General features: G+C 50.3%; 1 protein-coding gene across 3 annotated transcripts in view; it reads right to left on the bottom strand.

Moving 5' to 3' along the window:
* Window positions 1–986: 986 nt before the first annotated feature.
* Window positions 987–18,091, bottom strand: part of MFHAS1 (multifunctional ROCO family signaling regulator 1) — a 28,398-nt gene continuing 11,293 nt past the window's right edge. The window contains exons 2-4 of one of the 3 annotated variants that reach the window (XR_010831264.1): window positions 6,231–6,388; window positions 4,357–4,789; window positions 987–3,077 (exon numbers count right to left, since the gene is read on the bottom strand). Coding sequence is in view for 1 of the 3 variants with exons in the window: in XM_013196933.3 (XP_013052387.3) it covers window positions 4,786–4,789; window positions 6,262–6,388 (131 nt within the window). In the remaining 2 variants the exon portion in view is untranslated. Of the gene's footprint in view, window positions 3,078–4,355; window positions 4,790–6,230; window positions 6,389–18,091 lie in introns of those variants that run through there. The other 2 variants (XR_010831263.1, XM_013196933.3) reach the window with 2 other exon arrangements.

Here is an 18,091-nt window from a genome sequence, read left to right as displayed (position 1 = left end):
AGTCAAACCTACTGCCAGAAGCCTGCAGGAGAGCATAACAAAGGCTCCTGGGGGCTTGGCAGTGACACATATGCTCCAAAGTCCTTTTGAGATCCCTACTTTTTTTTTCTTTTGTTTTTTAAAGACACTGCTTGTCTTGACCAACCAATATGTGCTTTCTGTACAACAAGGAAGAGCAGATATCCCTATTGCTCTGGTGTTTGCAACCAGCAAAGCAGGTTTGAAAGCCAGTGTTGTTGGCAGGGTGCGGGGACAACGGGACTCCACCTGGCCCCATGCCCTGGCTGCACAGGGAGCATCTCACATCAATGCAGAGCTGCTCCCAGCACCACTCGCATACCCAGCGGGGATTACTGGGCACCTAGGGGTGCGGGCCCAGGGCCCCACCACAGGGATCACGCAGATTCCTGTTGGCACTGCTGGCTTACCCAGTCATGCATCGTCTGGGCATGGCTGCAGGAGAGGCACGGGAAACATGAGCTCCTCCTGCAACGCAGCACCTCCATGCCTGATGCTGCACACATACATGCTTGCTCTCCTCTAGATATCCCAAATCAAGCTGCCTGGCCCACCAGGCATTAGGGCTCCTAATGCTTCTGATGGCTTATTCCAGCCAAGAAGCCACCTCACCTTCCATAGCCCCCAAACCTCCCTGCAGTCAACCAGTGCTGTCAGCTCTGCCACAGAAGGGAAAGATGCTTATGGTTCTTTATTCACCACAGGGACCACAGACAATTCTGGACAGTAGTGTACAACAAATGGTTTTATGCTTCCCTCTCATTGGGCTGCAACCTTAAGACAATAATGAGAACAGGAGCTAGCTGACAGCTCCTTACTCCCTGTAAAGCCCACTCTAGCACTGATGAGTAGCTCCCTTCCACATCAAAAAATAAAAGCAAAGCTAAAATTAATCCCAGACCCTTCCAGAGGCAGGGCCCAACGAGGCACGGGAAGAGAAGAAAACAAATCAAACAGCTGACCTCTCCTTGAGATTTAGATCATTTTTATTTTCAGTCATTTTGGTGAGGATGTGTGGGCGTGTGGGTGTGGTGCATGTACATCTGGGCATGCATGTGTGTGTGTGCAGAGTCCTGCCCAGGTATGTAAATCATATGAATACCTGCAATTGTAGTTCATGAACTGAGCCATGAAGCATGTGATGAGTGCTACACTGAGGCCTGTTCGCTCGCCTCTTCTTGTGCTTATTGCAGTGCAGCATCTCCATCTCCCCCCCATTGCCCTTCCACGGATGGCAGCCCAAGATCCCAACCAAAGGCTGCTGGGGGAGGCGAGCTGAGCTCCAGGATTCCCTCACACACACCTAGTGTGTCCAGAACATCATCAGTTCCCTTTAACAAAGCCAATTCTGTCCCTTTGCAGCGAGGGACCTCCACTACTCTGACAAACTTTAACCAGGTCAGAGGAACAAAGGGACGGGAACAGGACAGGGACCCCGTGTAGTGTCCAGTGCTACAGCACAGCTAAATGCTTCTCAGGATGCTGCAAGGGAGATGGCGTGTTTCCATAGCCCCCGGTCTCTTCAGTTTGATTTTAGAGACTGCAAGGTAGGTTAAATCCTGATTTGGTCTCTCTTTCTGTTTTGCTTTAAAGCTGAATCCCCAAAAGTCAGAGCAGAGACAGAATGCAGAAAGGAAATTAGTCAAACCCGTCCTAGCCTTGTGGCAGGTTGGAACCAATCTTATGTCTACGACCTTTTTGCCTTTAGCACAGTTAAAGCAGAGGTAAGCCGCCATCCAGGATCTTCTGCTGTTGTCAGAGGCCTCCAAGTACTCCCGCAAGCCCTAAGAAGAGCTAGGTATGCAGCATCACCCTTTGGCCTCTACCTCAACGTATTCGTGTGCTGCTTAGGGACATGCAATTTCTCCTGTGTTACACAGACCCAGCAGAAGGCACAGCTGCTGTTGTGGGAGTTTCACTTGGACGGATGCAGGTTTGAATCCCACATCTTGCTTCAACAGTGTAACACGAGGCACTCCGGGACACGCTCCAGCTGCTGGAAGTCGTACAGCTCTGCTTCCAAACCTGTATGTACCAGTTTCAGTAGGAAATCAACTGGTCGGCAAGCAAGAGATCTGCAAACCAATGAGCAAAACCAGCAAGCAGTCCGCTCAAGTCAAGCGAGCATCTAGTACCAGGAGATTCCCCTCCTATTCCAAAGGGGTCAAAAGTCACTGTCAGCTCCACAGAGAGACAACTGATACCCCAAGTCCTTCCTACCCTCTTCATAACAAACTTTCAGGAAAGGCTGCAGGGTGCTCCACAACGGCCTTAGCCATTTCTAACAGTTCAGTAACTCTCCGAGCAGGGACAAGAACAGAGTAGGAATACGTGCTCTGAACTGCATGTCTCTGCTCTTAGGGCAGCACCTTTAAGCCCTCTTTCCTTGTGGTTTGACTCATGAAAAATGACAGATCCTTCAAGCATACAGGGCACTCATCCCTGGGGCTCAGGGATGTTACGTGGGGTCTAGGAGAGGGGAGCTCAGCAAAGGGACACTGCGTGCAAAGGATCCCAGGACGCATCCTTAAAAGAGAGCAAACAGCAAAACCCAAAGGGCTAGCAGCCACTTGGCACGGTTCTCCTGCACAGATCTCTTACCTGACAGTTGCAAATGGGAGACATTTTTGAGCTGCATAGAAAATTAAATGGCTTTTGCATATTTAAAAAAATACAAACGAAAACACGGTCACACCAGTTACTGAACAGTGGGCGGATGAGCGATCACGATTTCACATTAAACAGACCCTACTAGACTGATCTCCGTACTGCCGTACTCCCGGCGTCATGGCTTCAGCGCACAGCAGCCCGAGTGCCGGCAAAGGCCGGGTGGTGCTGTGCTCCTGCTGAGGTGGCACTGCCCCAGCAGGAGGGCCGCAGTCCCAAGGAGTAGGCGCTACGACAGCTGCTCTGTCCTCTTGCTCCTTCGACACTCGTGCACCCCGCACCAGATGGGCGCGCTGGGAAACGGGCCTCCGGCTGGAAAAGGATTCCAGGTGGTGATTTCTTTGCAACGTGGATTCCATGCAACAGCACAGCAACAAATTACTATTTTCTTCCTATGGAGGACAGAAAGAGAGGTGAGTAGCGGCAAAGAGCAGAAGACGACCTCCCAGCACGGGAAGCGACAGCACAGAATGCTCTAACCGTACGGGGCTCTCCGTGTTTCACTGGCAGCAAAACAGGACCAGAGAGTTTCCTAGCATTATTCTGAGCACCGTTTGGAGAGATTTCACTCGTCTCCCGTGCCATCTGGCCACCACAGGCAGTTCCCAGTGGGTTCAGCTACGGCAATCAACCCATGCTTCTTGCTGACACAAAGGTTCGAATGCCCGTTGCCAGACGTGGCAGGTCAACACATCAAACCCGAGCCCAGGCTCTCTCCCTAGCTGGAACAATACCCAGAAAAGACACTAAGGTGACTGAGCTGCAAACTTTTATTTGGCAGCTTTCCACCCTGAAGTTAGGAACAATGGCTTTCTTTTTTTTTTTTTTTTTTTTTAACCACCTGGCTCCTGCAGTCTCCCACTAGAACGGATTCTGCCCTGCATTTCCCCGTGTTAACTCCCTGCCCAAGGAGCTATTTGCAGCCTCGCACTCAATGCCAATATTTTAAGGACCAGAAGCCAGGGAAACGTCACCTGTGCAAGAGCAGCAGATCCCAAGGGGCTACCTGTCAGTGTCCCACACTACTGCCAGGGACCACCTGACGATCAGAATCAACCACCCCAGCTGTGGGAGAAAGGGCCTCTGGCCCCATACCTCCCGTCACAACCCCAAGGGTGAAGAGCTGCACACTAACACAAGCATTTGTAGTTCCCCGTCTCTCAGACCTCCTCCAGCGTTTTACAGAGGGATTCTGTCTCTGGAAATGCCTGCAGGCAGCAGGACACACGCTGCATCACTAGATCTCTGCACAAAGATGCCTGGGTGGCTTGGCGAGGAGGAGGACCTAGATCTAGGTGTCTGCTGCTCTAGTGGCCACAATGCACGGGAAGCGCCACGACTGCAACTCCAGAGCATCCAGCCACTGCAGGGCATGAACTTGAACTGCTGGGGGCTAGCGATCAGCGAAAAATGGCAGGTGACAGGAGCACGCTGCCTGCTCTTCCATCCCTGCGTCACGCAGCACACCCTTACCACACCGTGGCGCGGCATTTGTGAACACAGACGGCAGGAAACATTTCCCAGGTTGCTTCTCCTCCTGCTCTCTGCAGGCCACTGCCCAAGCGTGCCGTGTGGGACACAGCCAAGTGTTTTGGACTGAAGCAATTTTAAAGGCTTCGCAAAACCAACCCCCTCCCCCACAAAGCCTTGGCCAACTGCCACGGAACTCACTTGTCCAGGAACAAATCCAGGGAATCCTGCTACAGCTCATTTCAAGAGACTTCCCTCCAGGCAGGTCTGAATTAAATGGTATCAAGAACATTTTTTTACATTCATCATGAGATCCAAATGGGTTTTCAACACACAATCAGTGGGTCCACAGAATCCTATCCCCAGCGCTTTCCCTTGGGCCGGTGGCCCTGCCATCTGCAGCAATCCTTTTGCTTCATGTCTCATTGCCGTCCCCAACTTCCAGGTGATTGTGTCCGCTCCAGCCACGAAGTCCCCAGCAGGGAGCTACCCCAGCCCCGCAGCATCTCGGAGTCCAAAGTCCCATTGTTCCCCATCGGCATGCAACTCCACAACCGGAGAGATGGGAACAGTGTAGAGCATCAGCCACGTTCTTCCCAGCGGAAAACCTTTGGCACCAGTACTGATGATTTATCTAGAGAAGTAAAGGACAGAGAAACAGTAATGAGGCAAGCGCGGCAGGGTTCATAATGCTTGTGACGAATAACTCGAGACACACAATTTTTTTTTAGGCTTCTAAATACGGAGGGTGGGATCTTTAAAAGTAAGACGGGCCTTTTTGAGAACACGAGTTTCCTTGCCAGCAAACTGCGAAACTGGGACACAGCCGTTAGACACTGGGGAGGTCGGGATGGAGGACAGGAGGACAAGCCACAGACATGACGCTGACACGAGACTGAAACACTGCAACCTGGGGTCAGAAACATGCTGTGTCAAGCACACACACAGGGGGACCAGAAGCATAAGCGATTGTGGCCTGTGGCTTGGAAGCTGCCAGTCAAGGCAGTGACCTTCTCTCCTGACCCAAGTGGGCACTTCAGGGTCGCTGTAAGGCAGAATTCAACAATCACTCCTCACCCAAGCTGCTCTCAAGCACGATGAGCTCATTTTGGGGTGGGAGGGTACTGAGCAGAGAGAACAGCATCCAAAGCTACTTTCAGATACTAAAGTGAAAGTAACAGGCATCCACGTGCAGCACAGCAGCAGCAAGGTTTTCAGCTTCTTTCTTTAAGCTACCTGCCAAATTCCCTTGCGCCACTCCAAGGAGAGCAGGACTTCGCTGCGTGTCTGTTTTGCAAGAAAACCTATGCATCAACAAGCCAGAGTACTGCCCAGCTTATGAGTGTTGCTCCACATTTGTTCCCACCACAACACAGGCCTGTTTTCCGCTCTATGAGGCGAAGGACATACCGGCTTTTTGGTACACAGGAGGACGGGGCCTCTGTCCAGAGGGACATCACAACGTTGTGAGGCTGAGCCAAGAGCAGTGCTTGTTCAACAAGGACAAGTGCATAGCCCTACATCTAGGACAGGACAACCCCACAGACCACCACGGGCTTAGGGCCGACTGGCTAAGGACCTAGTGGAGAACGTGTTGAAGCTAGCAGTGCATCTTTGCGGTGGTGAAGGCCAAACCGAATTAAAGACAACTCAGACTGGACGTAAGTAAAAAAGCTCTGCCCAAGGAGAACAGCTTAACTTCAGAGCCCAGAGAGGTGGTGGCACTTCCGTCCTTGGCAGTCATCAACCCTCACCTATACAAGGTCCCAAGCAACTTGACCCAGCTGTGGGGGTGGCCCTGCGTGGAGCGGGGACTGGATAGAGACCTCCAAATATTCCTTCCTACTTGTCCATGGCTGTTATTACCTCCTTATCTGTCCTGCCCACCGTGCATGTCTCGCACCTGCCACGGCACAGCTCAGGGAACACCTCAGCCCACTTTACTCTGACTGTGACCCTTTAAGCAAGCTGTCTACATCCACAAATAATTAAAACTGTCCCTGGGCTGTGGAGCTGTTACCCTCCAAACAAACCCTTAGTGAGGACATGTTTTAGGCTTTCCGGTGTGTACTGACAGGGGAACGGGGGTCTGCTTTCAAGGCTCACTTGGAACAAGGGCTGATCACAGTAGGAGTGGGGGGGTAAACCAAGGCAACATTAACTCGCTCGCTGCCGTTCTTGGGACAGATGATCTCCGTCAATCCCTCTGGTCTTGGCTGACTCAGCAGTTCTCCTGTGAACAAACGAAGAGAATGAAAACATTTAAGGACTGGCAAGGCAGTGTTTGCCAGACATCCTTTCCGCATGCCCTTCCCCTTCTCCCCACCAAATAAACGTCCACGATCAATGCAAACGAGCGCCGTATGAGGGTTAAGCAGTCCTGTAACCCAAGCAGGTCTCATCCACGTAACCATGGGGAACGTCCTGGTGATTACGGCCTGGAGACGTGCTGCTCCACAGAAAAGTAACATCTGCCACCTTTCCTGTCTTTGCTTTGAATCGCCCCACGCAGACTGGAGAGCTCCTCAGGGATTCACAGCATCTAGACGGAGCCTAATGAGGTGGTGGTTTTTAGCAGTGGGTGTTTTAATTAGGCTTTAGGCAGATGGGATCCAGAAGCCTACCGTCAAGCTGCGCGCAAGAGAGGACACTGACCTGTAGCATCAGCAGGGTAATTGTCAGGCAGATAAATCTACAGATACGAGTCTCATTGTTCAGGTCTGCGTCCTACAGCCGTCCACACCCACGAGGCTACCTAACAACCAGCTGTCCTCCAGTTCCAGCAGAAGGTTGCTGCACAGACCCTGCCGCGACCACCTTTGGTACACACCGGAAAGCACTGGCAGGTGTTATTTTTGCAACTCTTTCAATGCTCTTCCTTTAAGGAAGTCTAGGGAGGACCTCAAGCCAGCCACAGACAAGCATGCGTGACCTTTTAAAAACCCTCACGTTATCTCTTGTTTTAGCCCCAGCCAACCCTAACCATTGTGGCTGTGTAGCTGCTGACTCCAGCACTGCAATTTCTGAGCTGTCCCTCTTGGAGCTACCTAGGAGCTGGAGAGATCCTGCCGTCCTGATACAGCTGAGCAGCCGCAGCGCGTATCCTTCAGCTGCCAGAAGTGTCTGAAAGCAGGTAAAAATACACAAGAGGATTCCCCTCTTCTTGGGCACACTTGTGACAGCTGCTGTGGGATTGCTGTTATTTCCTGTCGGGGCTCGGGGCCACCCTATACTCTGCTGAGCGTGCAAACCCCAGCTCCCAGCCATCACCTGTAACGTTATCCCAGCTCTGTGAGGCCGTGGCAGCGGGGGGGCCCTCACGGCACACGGTCTTCCTCTGCCAACCGAGCTGCGTCGGCTGTTACTCGAGTGCCGAGTTGGCAGCTCCCCACTGCTGGCACCCTTACAGCACGTAGCCCAGGTCGAGACGCGGGTCAGCACAGTGAGACGGGAAAGCCAGGTGCCGAGATGTGCCCCGCTCCAAGAAATGCTCTGAAACGCTCACATTTCCTTCCCGCTTCTCATCTGAACCGTAAGCAGGCTGCAGTCATAAGCCCACACAGGACTGTCTATACCCTTCAGCTGAGCAGCTACCACGAGCTGTCCCCACTACAGGTGAAGCAGGCCTGCACCTACTTGCTTTTCAGAAAGCAGCACTTGGTATTGTCAAAGCAGAGAGGAGGGTTTGGCAGGAAACAAACACAGGCACAGCTCCTCTTAAGAGAGGAGCCGCCTGGGAGGCTGACAGTTCTGGCTTACCCCCACGGTCTGCAGCTTGAATTCCCGCTTGGTGTGCCTGCCTACCCTCGTCTCACACCCACGCTCAAACCTGAAGCGGGAGAGCAGGTTTTAAGCCACCCAGACACGTCTCCCAAAACAGAAGAATCGTGACAGTATTTGCAATTCAAAATTAAATCTGCACGGCAGCGTCCTCAATTACGTGAGCTGTCACGCACTGTGAGCAGCGCCGGGTCCCGCCGAGTGCGGAAAGCACAGGGCTCCCTGTCCCAGTCACTGCCGGGTGTCCAACCCCAGGCTGATATCCCACATGCTGTATTACTGACATTACTAAAAACACAGGCGCCGAAAGGCGAGTCACGAAATCAGGCACCATTACATGCTTTAAAGGCAGGGCTAATACCCATCAGAGCTTACACCAGACGAGTGAAGTGAGACTGGTCTGGCTGCTTGAGCCTTGGCTCCCGTTTCCATCTCCCCGTTTCAGGGATCCTTAGAGGGAGATTTCTCAAGCAGAAGATATTACTTCAGGGTTAAACACGTGCCTGATTTGCAGGCAAGCCCTTCCCCTCAGCTCTTCAGTCAACTGTCCTTTTCTTCATGGTTTCAATTCCCCCTGTAAGTAGCAACTGAGGCTGCCGTGAACCTCCGTGTGCTTTGTGCTAACGCAAACTTCACCAGCCCAAGCTGTGAGCCCGAGAAACCCACCAGTGAGAAAATACAGACTCCGCTCCAAGGAGGTGGGTATGCAGCGAACGCACAATTCCTTCCCCTTCCAATCCAAGGATTTTCCCTGTCCCACTGCCCACCCCCTACAGCATTCTCGTTCCCTTGTCTCGGCAGATTGCCACTTTGCTGCGCGAGCTCATCACAGTGCTAAATCAGGCACAGCTATCTAAACTATGCTCCAGATCGCTACTAAGCAAAAGTGCAGTACAAATCCCACCTCGACAGGTAATCAGCAGAGCTGCAACAAACTAGAACTGAGACTCTGCTTGGATGCAGCTCCCCAGGTCCAGAATCTTTTGGAGCTTTCAGAAATGTTCATTCCTATTCAGAAGTTATTTGAACTGCAGAAGATTAGAAATAAAAGTCTTCAGGCTTGCAGCAGGGAGGAAAAGAACAAATTAAAGGAAGTACTGCACTGACACAAAAGAAAAAGCCAAGTCTTCCGCACGTGGGGGTGTTTGCTTGGTTTAACTGTAAGGTTAAGTGTAGCTGGAGCAGTCCGTGACTCCAGGGCTGCAGCACATTACGTATTTTGATTGCACATTCCTTATAAGCACGTCACTGATTTTACTGGACGCCTCAGTTCTGCCTGCCCCCTCTGAAAGGCTGCCCTGCGACAGCACATTAACAAACCACGAAGCTTATTCTCATCTCACCGTGGTCTGTTTTAGTATTAATTTCCACAGAAGACGCTTCTTTGCTGCTTCTCGGTCTGCAGTGGCACATACGGCTCAGAGGAGCTGCATCTGTCCCACGGCCACCCTCCTGGTATTTTGGGACAGGAGGAGGTCTCCACAGCTGGTTGAAACGTGCCGGGCAGCACGTTAAGTGTGAGGCACAAACGTAACTTGCTGTCCACACAGGACACACGGGAGACACTTCTGCTGTCTGTTGTCATCCATGCTTTTCTGTGTTCTCGGGCCTAGGCACAATTTTTGGTCAGACACAAAGTCAGGCCCATGATTCTTCCTGCCCTTGCTTGGCTGGGGTTTGGAGAGGAAAGCCTCCCTCAGAGCCCTTGCCAGCAATCAGGCCATGCATGCCGCAAAGCACACTTCGCTGGCCTTTAGGAAATACCCGTGAAATGCCAGATAGCCCTGACGAATCAGGGGGTTAGGAGGGAAGCTGACAGTAAGAAAAGCGAGTACTTGCAAGAGTGTTCAGTTACTCGGTGCTGGCAGCCAGACGAGACAGGCTGTAAGACTGCTCAGCTGCCTAACAGGCAGAAGGGTTTTGCAGACAGGGGAGGAAAATCCCACGAAGGCCATTTGCCTTCTGTTGCACTTTCCACACAGTTCCCAGTGCCACGGACACGCTAAGTGGCACAAGGTTCCCTGTTCACGTGTCAGCCACCTACAGCAAGGGCACAGAGCTGAGGGAGTGCTCCAGCCTGCCAGGCCACATCCTTGCCCCCAGAGCTGGCAGGAGGACACGTTTGCACAGCACCAACCTGACGGTATTTCTCGTTTTCATGGTGTCAGTCAAGATCTAGGCTCCACAGGGACAAGCCAGTAATGGATGAGCAGGATCCTGGCCCTCCCTGGCTGCGTGGTGCTGCTCACATCCTCCTTTCTCTCCAGCCTGCTTGGGACCTAGATATATCAGCCGTGCCTCACGACAGGGGCACGAAACAGGCAAAACCAAGCTGTTCCTATATCCTGCCCTGCCTCGGCACTGTCCACCTCACTCCACTGCACGCCACAGAACTGCTACAGCCATATATCCACTCAGGGACTGCCCGCTAAAAAAATGCTGCTCTCCATTGGTATGAATTTTTAACACGTGCCTCAAAGCACCGTCTACATCTCAGGCACAAAAATATTCCCCAGAAAGTCAGAACGCTACACCGCCCTTCATTTATTGCCAGGGCCCTGAGCAGCCTCATCTACACGTCGAGGTGGCCCTGGGTTGGATGGAGACCTCCAAGAGAAGATTTCATTCTCTTCTCACTTCAGCCACGAACACAACAGGGGTTGAAAGCACAGAGATCACAGAAGGGAGAAGAGCAAAGTCCACAGTACGAACAGAAGGCTCCACGAGCCTCACACTGCAGTCCTGTTTGTAGGAGCTTAAAACAAAACCAAAACCAAAACCAGCACGTGAAGGTGCCCCAGTAGAGACACCACTGTGGGAAAACCAAGAGAGAAGAAAGCTCGGTTGTAAGCTCCGGTCACAACAGCTGGCTGGTGAGCAGAGCCACCCGTCAGGTGAAGCATGCGCTCAGGAACAGTCAGCCTGGGACTAAATGTTTTTAAAGGAAGAAAGGGAGGGCTGGAAAACAAAAAGCAAAGCTTGCTCTGCAAACGCGGAGTAGGACAGCAGGCCTGTCACAAAGCAAAGGAGCAACACACACACACATCCCCCAGCCCAGAGAAAAGGGCATGGGGAACAAGGAAGAAGGTGAAGCTTTAAAAAAATGTGCAGCCATGGGCCTCTCAGCCAAAAATCTATCTCTAGACTTCACAGCTCTGGCTATGGACACATACACGGCTCACCATGAACATTTACTGCAGCTGGCTGCGCAGGAAGGTACCTGACCAAGGCTCCTAATTCACCACCTCCCATTTTAGCCATTCAGAAAAGACAAGAGGTCAACAGACACCAGCTAGAGAGCTGGAGGCTTAAGAGGGGTAAATACCTTCCTCCTTCCCCAGCTAGTGACCGTCAGCCAGTGCTTAGCCCCCCGCTGTCACAGCAGCAGAGGATGCTGACACAACCCAGTGGTTGCAAAAGCTCTGGGGAAGCCTTTGGCACTGGACCGAGCGTACCCTGGGTGGAGAGCTTGGGTGGAATGCGTTTCAGAGGCTTCACTCAGCAGGTAAATGAAAGTCATTATTCAAAATGCCAGTTTGCATCTCATTTACATCGCAGTAGTTTCCCTGACATGAGTTATGTGAACTCATCCCCTGCTAATGCTTCCAAGCAAAGCATTCCCAAGCAAAGTGCAAAGTTTCCAAGTACGAAACTTAGAAAATATTATGTTTGTCCCAAAACATCATTTACTAATCTTTTCCTCAGGCCCACAGAAATTAATCATAGTTAGAGCTGAAATTCAATAAAAGAAACAACAAAAAAGAGTTCCAAACCCAGACTATTCAGTACTTCTTATCACCATACTCACAAACCAGAACGGAGAGAGCAGCAGTAAATCATCAAAATAACTGCATCAAAATAGCCATCAGGAACAGCCAGGAAGGCGTGAGCCCTTCCATCTCCTTCTGACAGCACGAAACAAGCAGCTCAGAGAAATGAAGGATGGCTGGCACCTACCTAATTCCTGAGTCCGCACGGGTAGCTGAGCTACCCATCAGGCACAAGAAATCTCTCTGCTCTTCCTGCATCTCACTGCTCACAGAGAGCATTTCTGCAAAGTCCCGTTGTCATCTCAGTAACAGATGGGCCGTGAGGAGAGGAGGCTGTGATTTTTGATGTGAACATGACGACGTTTCTCTGCTCTGTCCCGCCAATCTGTTTCAAACAGTATTTCAGCACGAGTAGCCTTCCTCGCCCAGTTTCATCCTCACCTGTCCTGTCAGGCACTCAGTCCTTGCACTTGGACACCTACCTGGGCAATTTGCTCTAAGGAACCTGCTTTGGCAGGGGGGTTGGACCCGATGATCTCTCAAGGTCCCTTCCAACGCCTACAATTCTGTGATTTCCCAGTGCAGTGGGGCTGGGGGTAACCGCTAGGAAGTGGCCAGAGGTGACAAGTAAACAGGACAGCACCAAAAGCTCAGGAAAACAAGAGCAGGCGCTTGGGAAAAGCTGAAACAGAAAATAAGGAATCCGCCGAATTTTGCTGCCCTTCTAATATCTGCCCTAAAAAGCATCTTGCAATCAGCAGGCTGCAACACAGCATTTTCAGATGACTGCAATATGAAGTCATGAAAAATTGATTTGCCTCATTAACATTTTAGGGCCTTATTAGCTAGAACGAAATTGATCGTCAAGGCATTTTAAGGGCAAGTCACAGCACAATGAGCTCAGCATGAATTATCCTCAGCCCGGAACAGAAAGAGGTCTGTCACTGAGTAACCAAGTCCAGAACCTACCTTTTGGCTATTTTTAATTCCACCCGTCCAACCGTATCTGCCACAAACACTTCCTCGTTCTGCCAAGGCGAGGGACCGGCTGGAGAGCAAGCTGCAGACAGCCCCGGTCTGTCTGCTCTCACCCAGTAACAGCAAGGCTCTGCAGAGCATCCACCTGGATACCAGACACCTTTTGAAATCAGTAATCCCAACGCTATTACTCCCTATCACGGAGGAGATGCTGAACTTCCCCTCTCAACCAGACGACGAGCATGCCATAGGTACAACTCAAGGGGAAAAAAGGGGAAGAGGAAGGAGAGAAAAGAGCCTGAAAGAGCTCTTGAAGCCGTTCCTATGATAAAAAGTAGCTAACAGGCATGGTTCTCCAAGGTTGGTAGGGAGCTACCAACACCGGTCAGCGTTCCACTAACTCTGGCTGTGTTTGGGTCACAAAACGTTAGAAGCTGGCAACGTGAAAAGCCAGCTCCTGGAAGGGACCTGGGTGGTGGGAGGCTTACCAGGCCCAGCTCTGTGAACTGCCAGCAGCTGGTAAGGCAGAAGCAGGTCGCAGTCTGATCAGCTGCTAAATTTAGAGGAGAATTAGGTGACGCCAGAGGACATTTTTCCTTGCAATGCTTTGGAAATGGCACTGCACCCAGAAACGGGATCGTTTTTCTGCGTGCTCCAACACAAGGACTAGGAAACATCAACTACCGTGAGGTGGACTCAGAGAAAACCAAAGGACGTGGTTCAACACCCACCAAAGCCTGCAGAGCTCCCTGCTGCATTTTGCTGCAGATTTTGTAATCCGGGGTTACTAAAGAGGGCTCACAAGGAAAACACTTCAGACAAGTTTTCCACTCAGCTGGCTTGTTCCTTCCCCACAGGTTGCCCACACGTGCCACGGGTGAAGGTAGGATCCTGGCTGTGCAGTTTGTCTGCTGGAACAAGCGTTCAGCAAAGCCCAGCTGCTGAGTGAAACACCTACAGTTTTCCTTGGGGTAGGCTTTTACACGCCACCACAATGTGGTTTTTTCATCATTATTACGATTTTAACATTTACCTGCCTTTTGCCAGACAAGAGCAAACCAAACACACGTGCAAGACGTATGTACCCGTGTAGCCCAACAGTTTTTCCTGAGATTAAGTGAACTTCTCCCCGATAAAAGTACTTGGCTCCATCAGTTAGCCTTGCCGTAGCGCCGTTCCAAGGCATCAGTGTGTTAGTAAGCTCAATTGGAGGGAGCTGAGTTTTCAAACCTGCATGGCAAGTATCCTTTTCCAGATCATTTAAGGTGAGATGCATGCACAATATTCCTCTGGAAAGCTACTCTGGTCACTCTAGAGCTTTCCTCGCATACCATTCAGCAGGAAAATCACGGAGTCTGCTTAAGCAAAGGAATAAATTCTTTCGGCATCATTGACTGGTCTAAGGAAAAGTCTAATCACCTTAAATCCCTTTCAGGCTCAAATGTTAGATCCTATAAGTCTTTACTTGTTAATTGCACCAACGCAAACTCATGTTTAGATGAAGGAGGGAAGTCCCATTTTTAATCAATTAACTTGACTTTCTCTTGAAGCCACTCTAGTGTGGAATTTGATCTATGGATGTACATCACAACGTTTATTCTAGATTTGTTCTCAGCTTGAACAAAATGCCTCCTTGCTGCTTCTTCTACAAAGTCATCCAATCTCTGCTAGTTATTAACTAATTAGTTATTAACTGTACGCTGACCACAGCTACGACTTAGCTGAGTAGGATCCTGCGGGATCACAGAAGCTTCCCTAATAATGAGGGCATCAGCTCTAACTTGCTTTTCTGCATATATATTTTCCCCTCTACACCAAAGTTTCTTCAGTATGTCCTTAGGTCCAGTGTTTCTTCCTGGTAAGACAGACCATGGCGCAGATTTGGCTGTACACTTGAAGCTACGTGGCTGAAATCAGAGCACCAAGACCAGCGGCCAGCTCTCCTTTTGGTCTTACAGGTTAGGGCTGGTGTTGGCTATAAAGCACTGCTGGTGCACGTGGCAATGCCCAAAGCACCACTCTAAAAACATCAGAGCCTAGATTTCGCTAGGCCAATGGAAGTGGAGAATAGACCTATTAAAAAAAAATAATAAATTTTCCCCATCCATTTGATTCCAAGTATTTCTGTTATTACCAAAACTGCTGTCTTTGAAGTCTCAGCGAGCTGCTGGATTTGCACTGCTCAATGGTCAGGAACAAAGCGCTGTCTGTCCTTTTACTATTAAGAACTTTACAAAACCTTTTTCTACTTGTCCCCTTTTCCAGAGAGAATGAGAACTGATTTTTTTTTTTCCAGCAAAACCCCAGCATTTCCAATCATTTAACCACCTGAACCCTCTTGCTTCCTAACACTCAAACAGGTGACAACTAACAGTTATATATCAAGGCAGTAACTAGCTTTTGTTTAAAAACACATTTTCCCCATGTGAAATTGCTTATTTATGGACTTTTGCTTATTGCTTTTGCTTATTTATGGACTTAACATTACAGATTGTTTTACTACCTCTGCTGAAAGCAATTCTTGGTAGTTTTTATTCTGCCGTTGGAACACCTTCCAAAAAGATAAGTCATGCGAGTTCAGAAACACTGGCTTTGCTACTTCACTCCTGTTGCGTTCATTGCCTGCTAAACGCCATCTGGTCTTGGGTTCTCAGGGCCCAAAAATAAACTGCAGCATCCTCCTTTGCTGCTTAAAAAACGTTTCTCCTATGGCAGTCACGTTTGCTACTGAAACAGGAGGGAGCTCTGGGGGCTGTGAAGAACTCATCGACCTCCCAGGGAAGCAACAGCATTGCCAGGAAAACATTTCACACCTCCAGAGACCTCAGAAGAGAGGACAAGCAGGACTGGAAAAGCAGGACACTTGCTCTGAAACGCCGTCCAGTGCTCAAGTTCAGGCTCTAACCAGGCTCGCTCGGAGGGGAGGTGAAGCAGATAGAGCAGCTCAAGATAAGGCCTCTGCAGATAATCAGGCAAACCGCTGGCACACAGAAGGAAGAGACGACAAGTTTCGGAGGTGCTCAGAAGCCATGTGTTGGTTTAGTCCACTTTCCACAGGGCAATGGCACAGCCACAGCCAAAGAAGTAAGAGCAACCACACACAAACTCACACAAAGCACTGTTACAAGAAAAGCAAAGGCCGTCCCTCCTTGGATTTTCTTGCAAAAGGGAGTTTAAAGGAGGGAGCACTAGCCTGACTAGGTTAGAGGCTTTCTTTCCTTCTACAACCAACGAAAGTTTGTTCCATAGGGGAAAAATGCAGAGAAAAAACAGACACAGCGGCTGCTCCTATTTGCACACATGAGGATTTTTCAGGCTCGGTGACGGTGGAAACGTGTCCCACATTTCTGGGCTTTGCTACTACCTGCAGCAGCCAGAGGCACCCAGGACCCCTGTCAGTGACCTTGTTGTTCCCCCACATCTCAGCCTCCTGCATTTTTCTTAAACACACAACCCAGGAGGACAGCCCTCCAAGCAAGGCGAAGCTTTATTAAAAATGACTGCTGATTCAAAATGAGTTTTAAATCCTTTTGTAACGATGACCGGATTAACTGCATCTCGCAGCGTTATGCAACTGGGGATAGAGCAGCACCCAGCAAGCAGCACTAAGTGCCATCCCCAACGGGGCCACAGCTCCGCAGCCCCAGCATTCACCTGCAGCACTTGTAGGGACGGGGCTTGCTGCAGGCACCCCACGGGAGCAGAATCGCCTGCAAGTCTTGCATGACGCAGAATAGAAGGATTTAATTCTTCTTGTATAGAAGAAGGTGTTTTTGTGACCTAGCTTTCAGCCAGAGGTGCTGTTTCAGTGTAATGCTTCAGTCACATACTATCAAAAAGGCTGGTAAGGGTGACAAACCTCTGACCTGGACCCTGGCCACGGGCCTGGCAGGGAACACACGACACAGCATTGCGCCATTACCAGCAGCGAGCTGGAGGCTGGGCACGGACCAAACTCCAAGTGCCTCCACCCAAGCATCCAGCCTGCCCCCAGGGGAGGCTCAGCTCCCTCTCACCAAGCACACCCAGCCACACTTGCAACTGTTGGCTTTTAAAAGGAAGCACGTTTCAGCACCTGAGAAGCGCAGTGCCAACAACCCACGTCACCCATGCAGAGCCAGACTACGTGTTACCCAAACCACAGCATCATCATGCCCACCTCAGCAAAAAGGTGGATTTTTATGTATTTTTTAAACCAGATCCCAATGCGAATCACTAACTTGAGCACCGTCTCACCTTGTTTGGCAACATTTTCCTAACATTGTGTTCTGCTTCATTGCAGGCGCTCCAAAACATGCATATGTGTATGAACATCATGTGCTAGGCTCCCTGTTGCTGTAGATGAAAGATATGGTTTATTTTAAAGAAGCACAAGTAGCAAGTTAAAAATAAGAGGCAAGAAGCTTCGTAGTAGCTTTCTTGTTACAAAAAGAAGAGAAAGCTACTTTTTTCAGCTCCCAAAAGGAAGGTTCCCAAACTTCTCTTTCATCCAGAAAACTCTTTATTTTGACTAAGCCTTTGAGGGACAAAGGCACTGCCTGGGAAAAGGCCCACATAAGGCTCCGTTCCTGATCATTTATTTCAGCATCTCACCCTAGGAGGTTCCAAGCTGACCATAGCAGGCATTTGCCGAGTTGAACCACACAAGCATCAGTTAAGATCTTCCCCAAATCCAACAACAATCACACCAGCGCCTGAAGGACTCCTTCTGGGCACACGCGTGTTCCTCTGGGAAATTACAGGCTTCTCGCTTACTGAGGTTGGCGTGAAAGTGTCACCAGGGCAAGATCACAGGCTTCCCCTTCTCCAGTGCGAGTGAGACTCCCTGCCCCAAGCTCCTTGCAGCACAAATTCCAGTACAAAGACCTGACTGGACCTGTTGGTGAGGTCAAAGCACACACAGGTTTCATGCCCCATGTAGCCCTCTGGCACTGTCACAGAGTGAGCAAAAGTATCTGGAGATGCCTGAAGTTCCAAAGTGAGGCTCCTATCAGCTCCATTTTCAGTCACATCTGTCCACTGAAAGCTTTAAAAAAAGTATGAAATAAATTCTTGCTCAGCTGAAGTCTGGGATACTGTAGCCAGAAAGTGACAGCATCTCTTACAGAATCATGGAATATCCCGAGCTAGAAGGGACCCACAAGGATCATCGAGTCCAACCACTGGCACCACACAGATCTACACACAAATTCAGACCTATGACTAAGAGCACAGTCCAAACGCTTCTCAAACTCCAACAGGCTTGGTGCCGTGACTGCGTCCCTGGGGAGCCTGTTCCAGTGCGCGACAGCCCTCTCAGTGAAGAACCTCTTCCTGATATCCAGCCTGAACCTCCCCTGTCACAGCCTGACACCATTCCCTCGGGTCCTGTCACTGGTCACTACAGAGAACAGATCGGCGCCTGCCCC

This window comes from Anser cygnoides, chromosome 4, assembly GCF_040182565.1.
Source record: "Anser cygnoides isolate HZ-2024a breed goose chromosome 4, Taihu_goose_T2T_genome, whole genome shotgun sequence".
Classification (NCBI taxonomy): Eukaryota; Metazoa; Chordata; class Aves; order Anseriformes; family Anatidae; genus Anser; species Anser cygnoides.
This window is presented reverse-complemented; position numbering and strand designations above follow the sequence as displayed.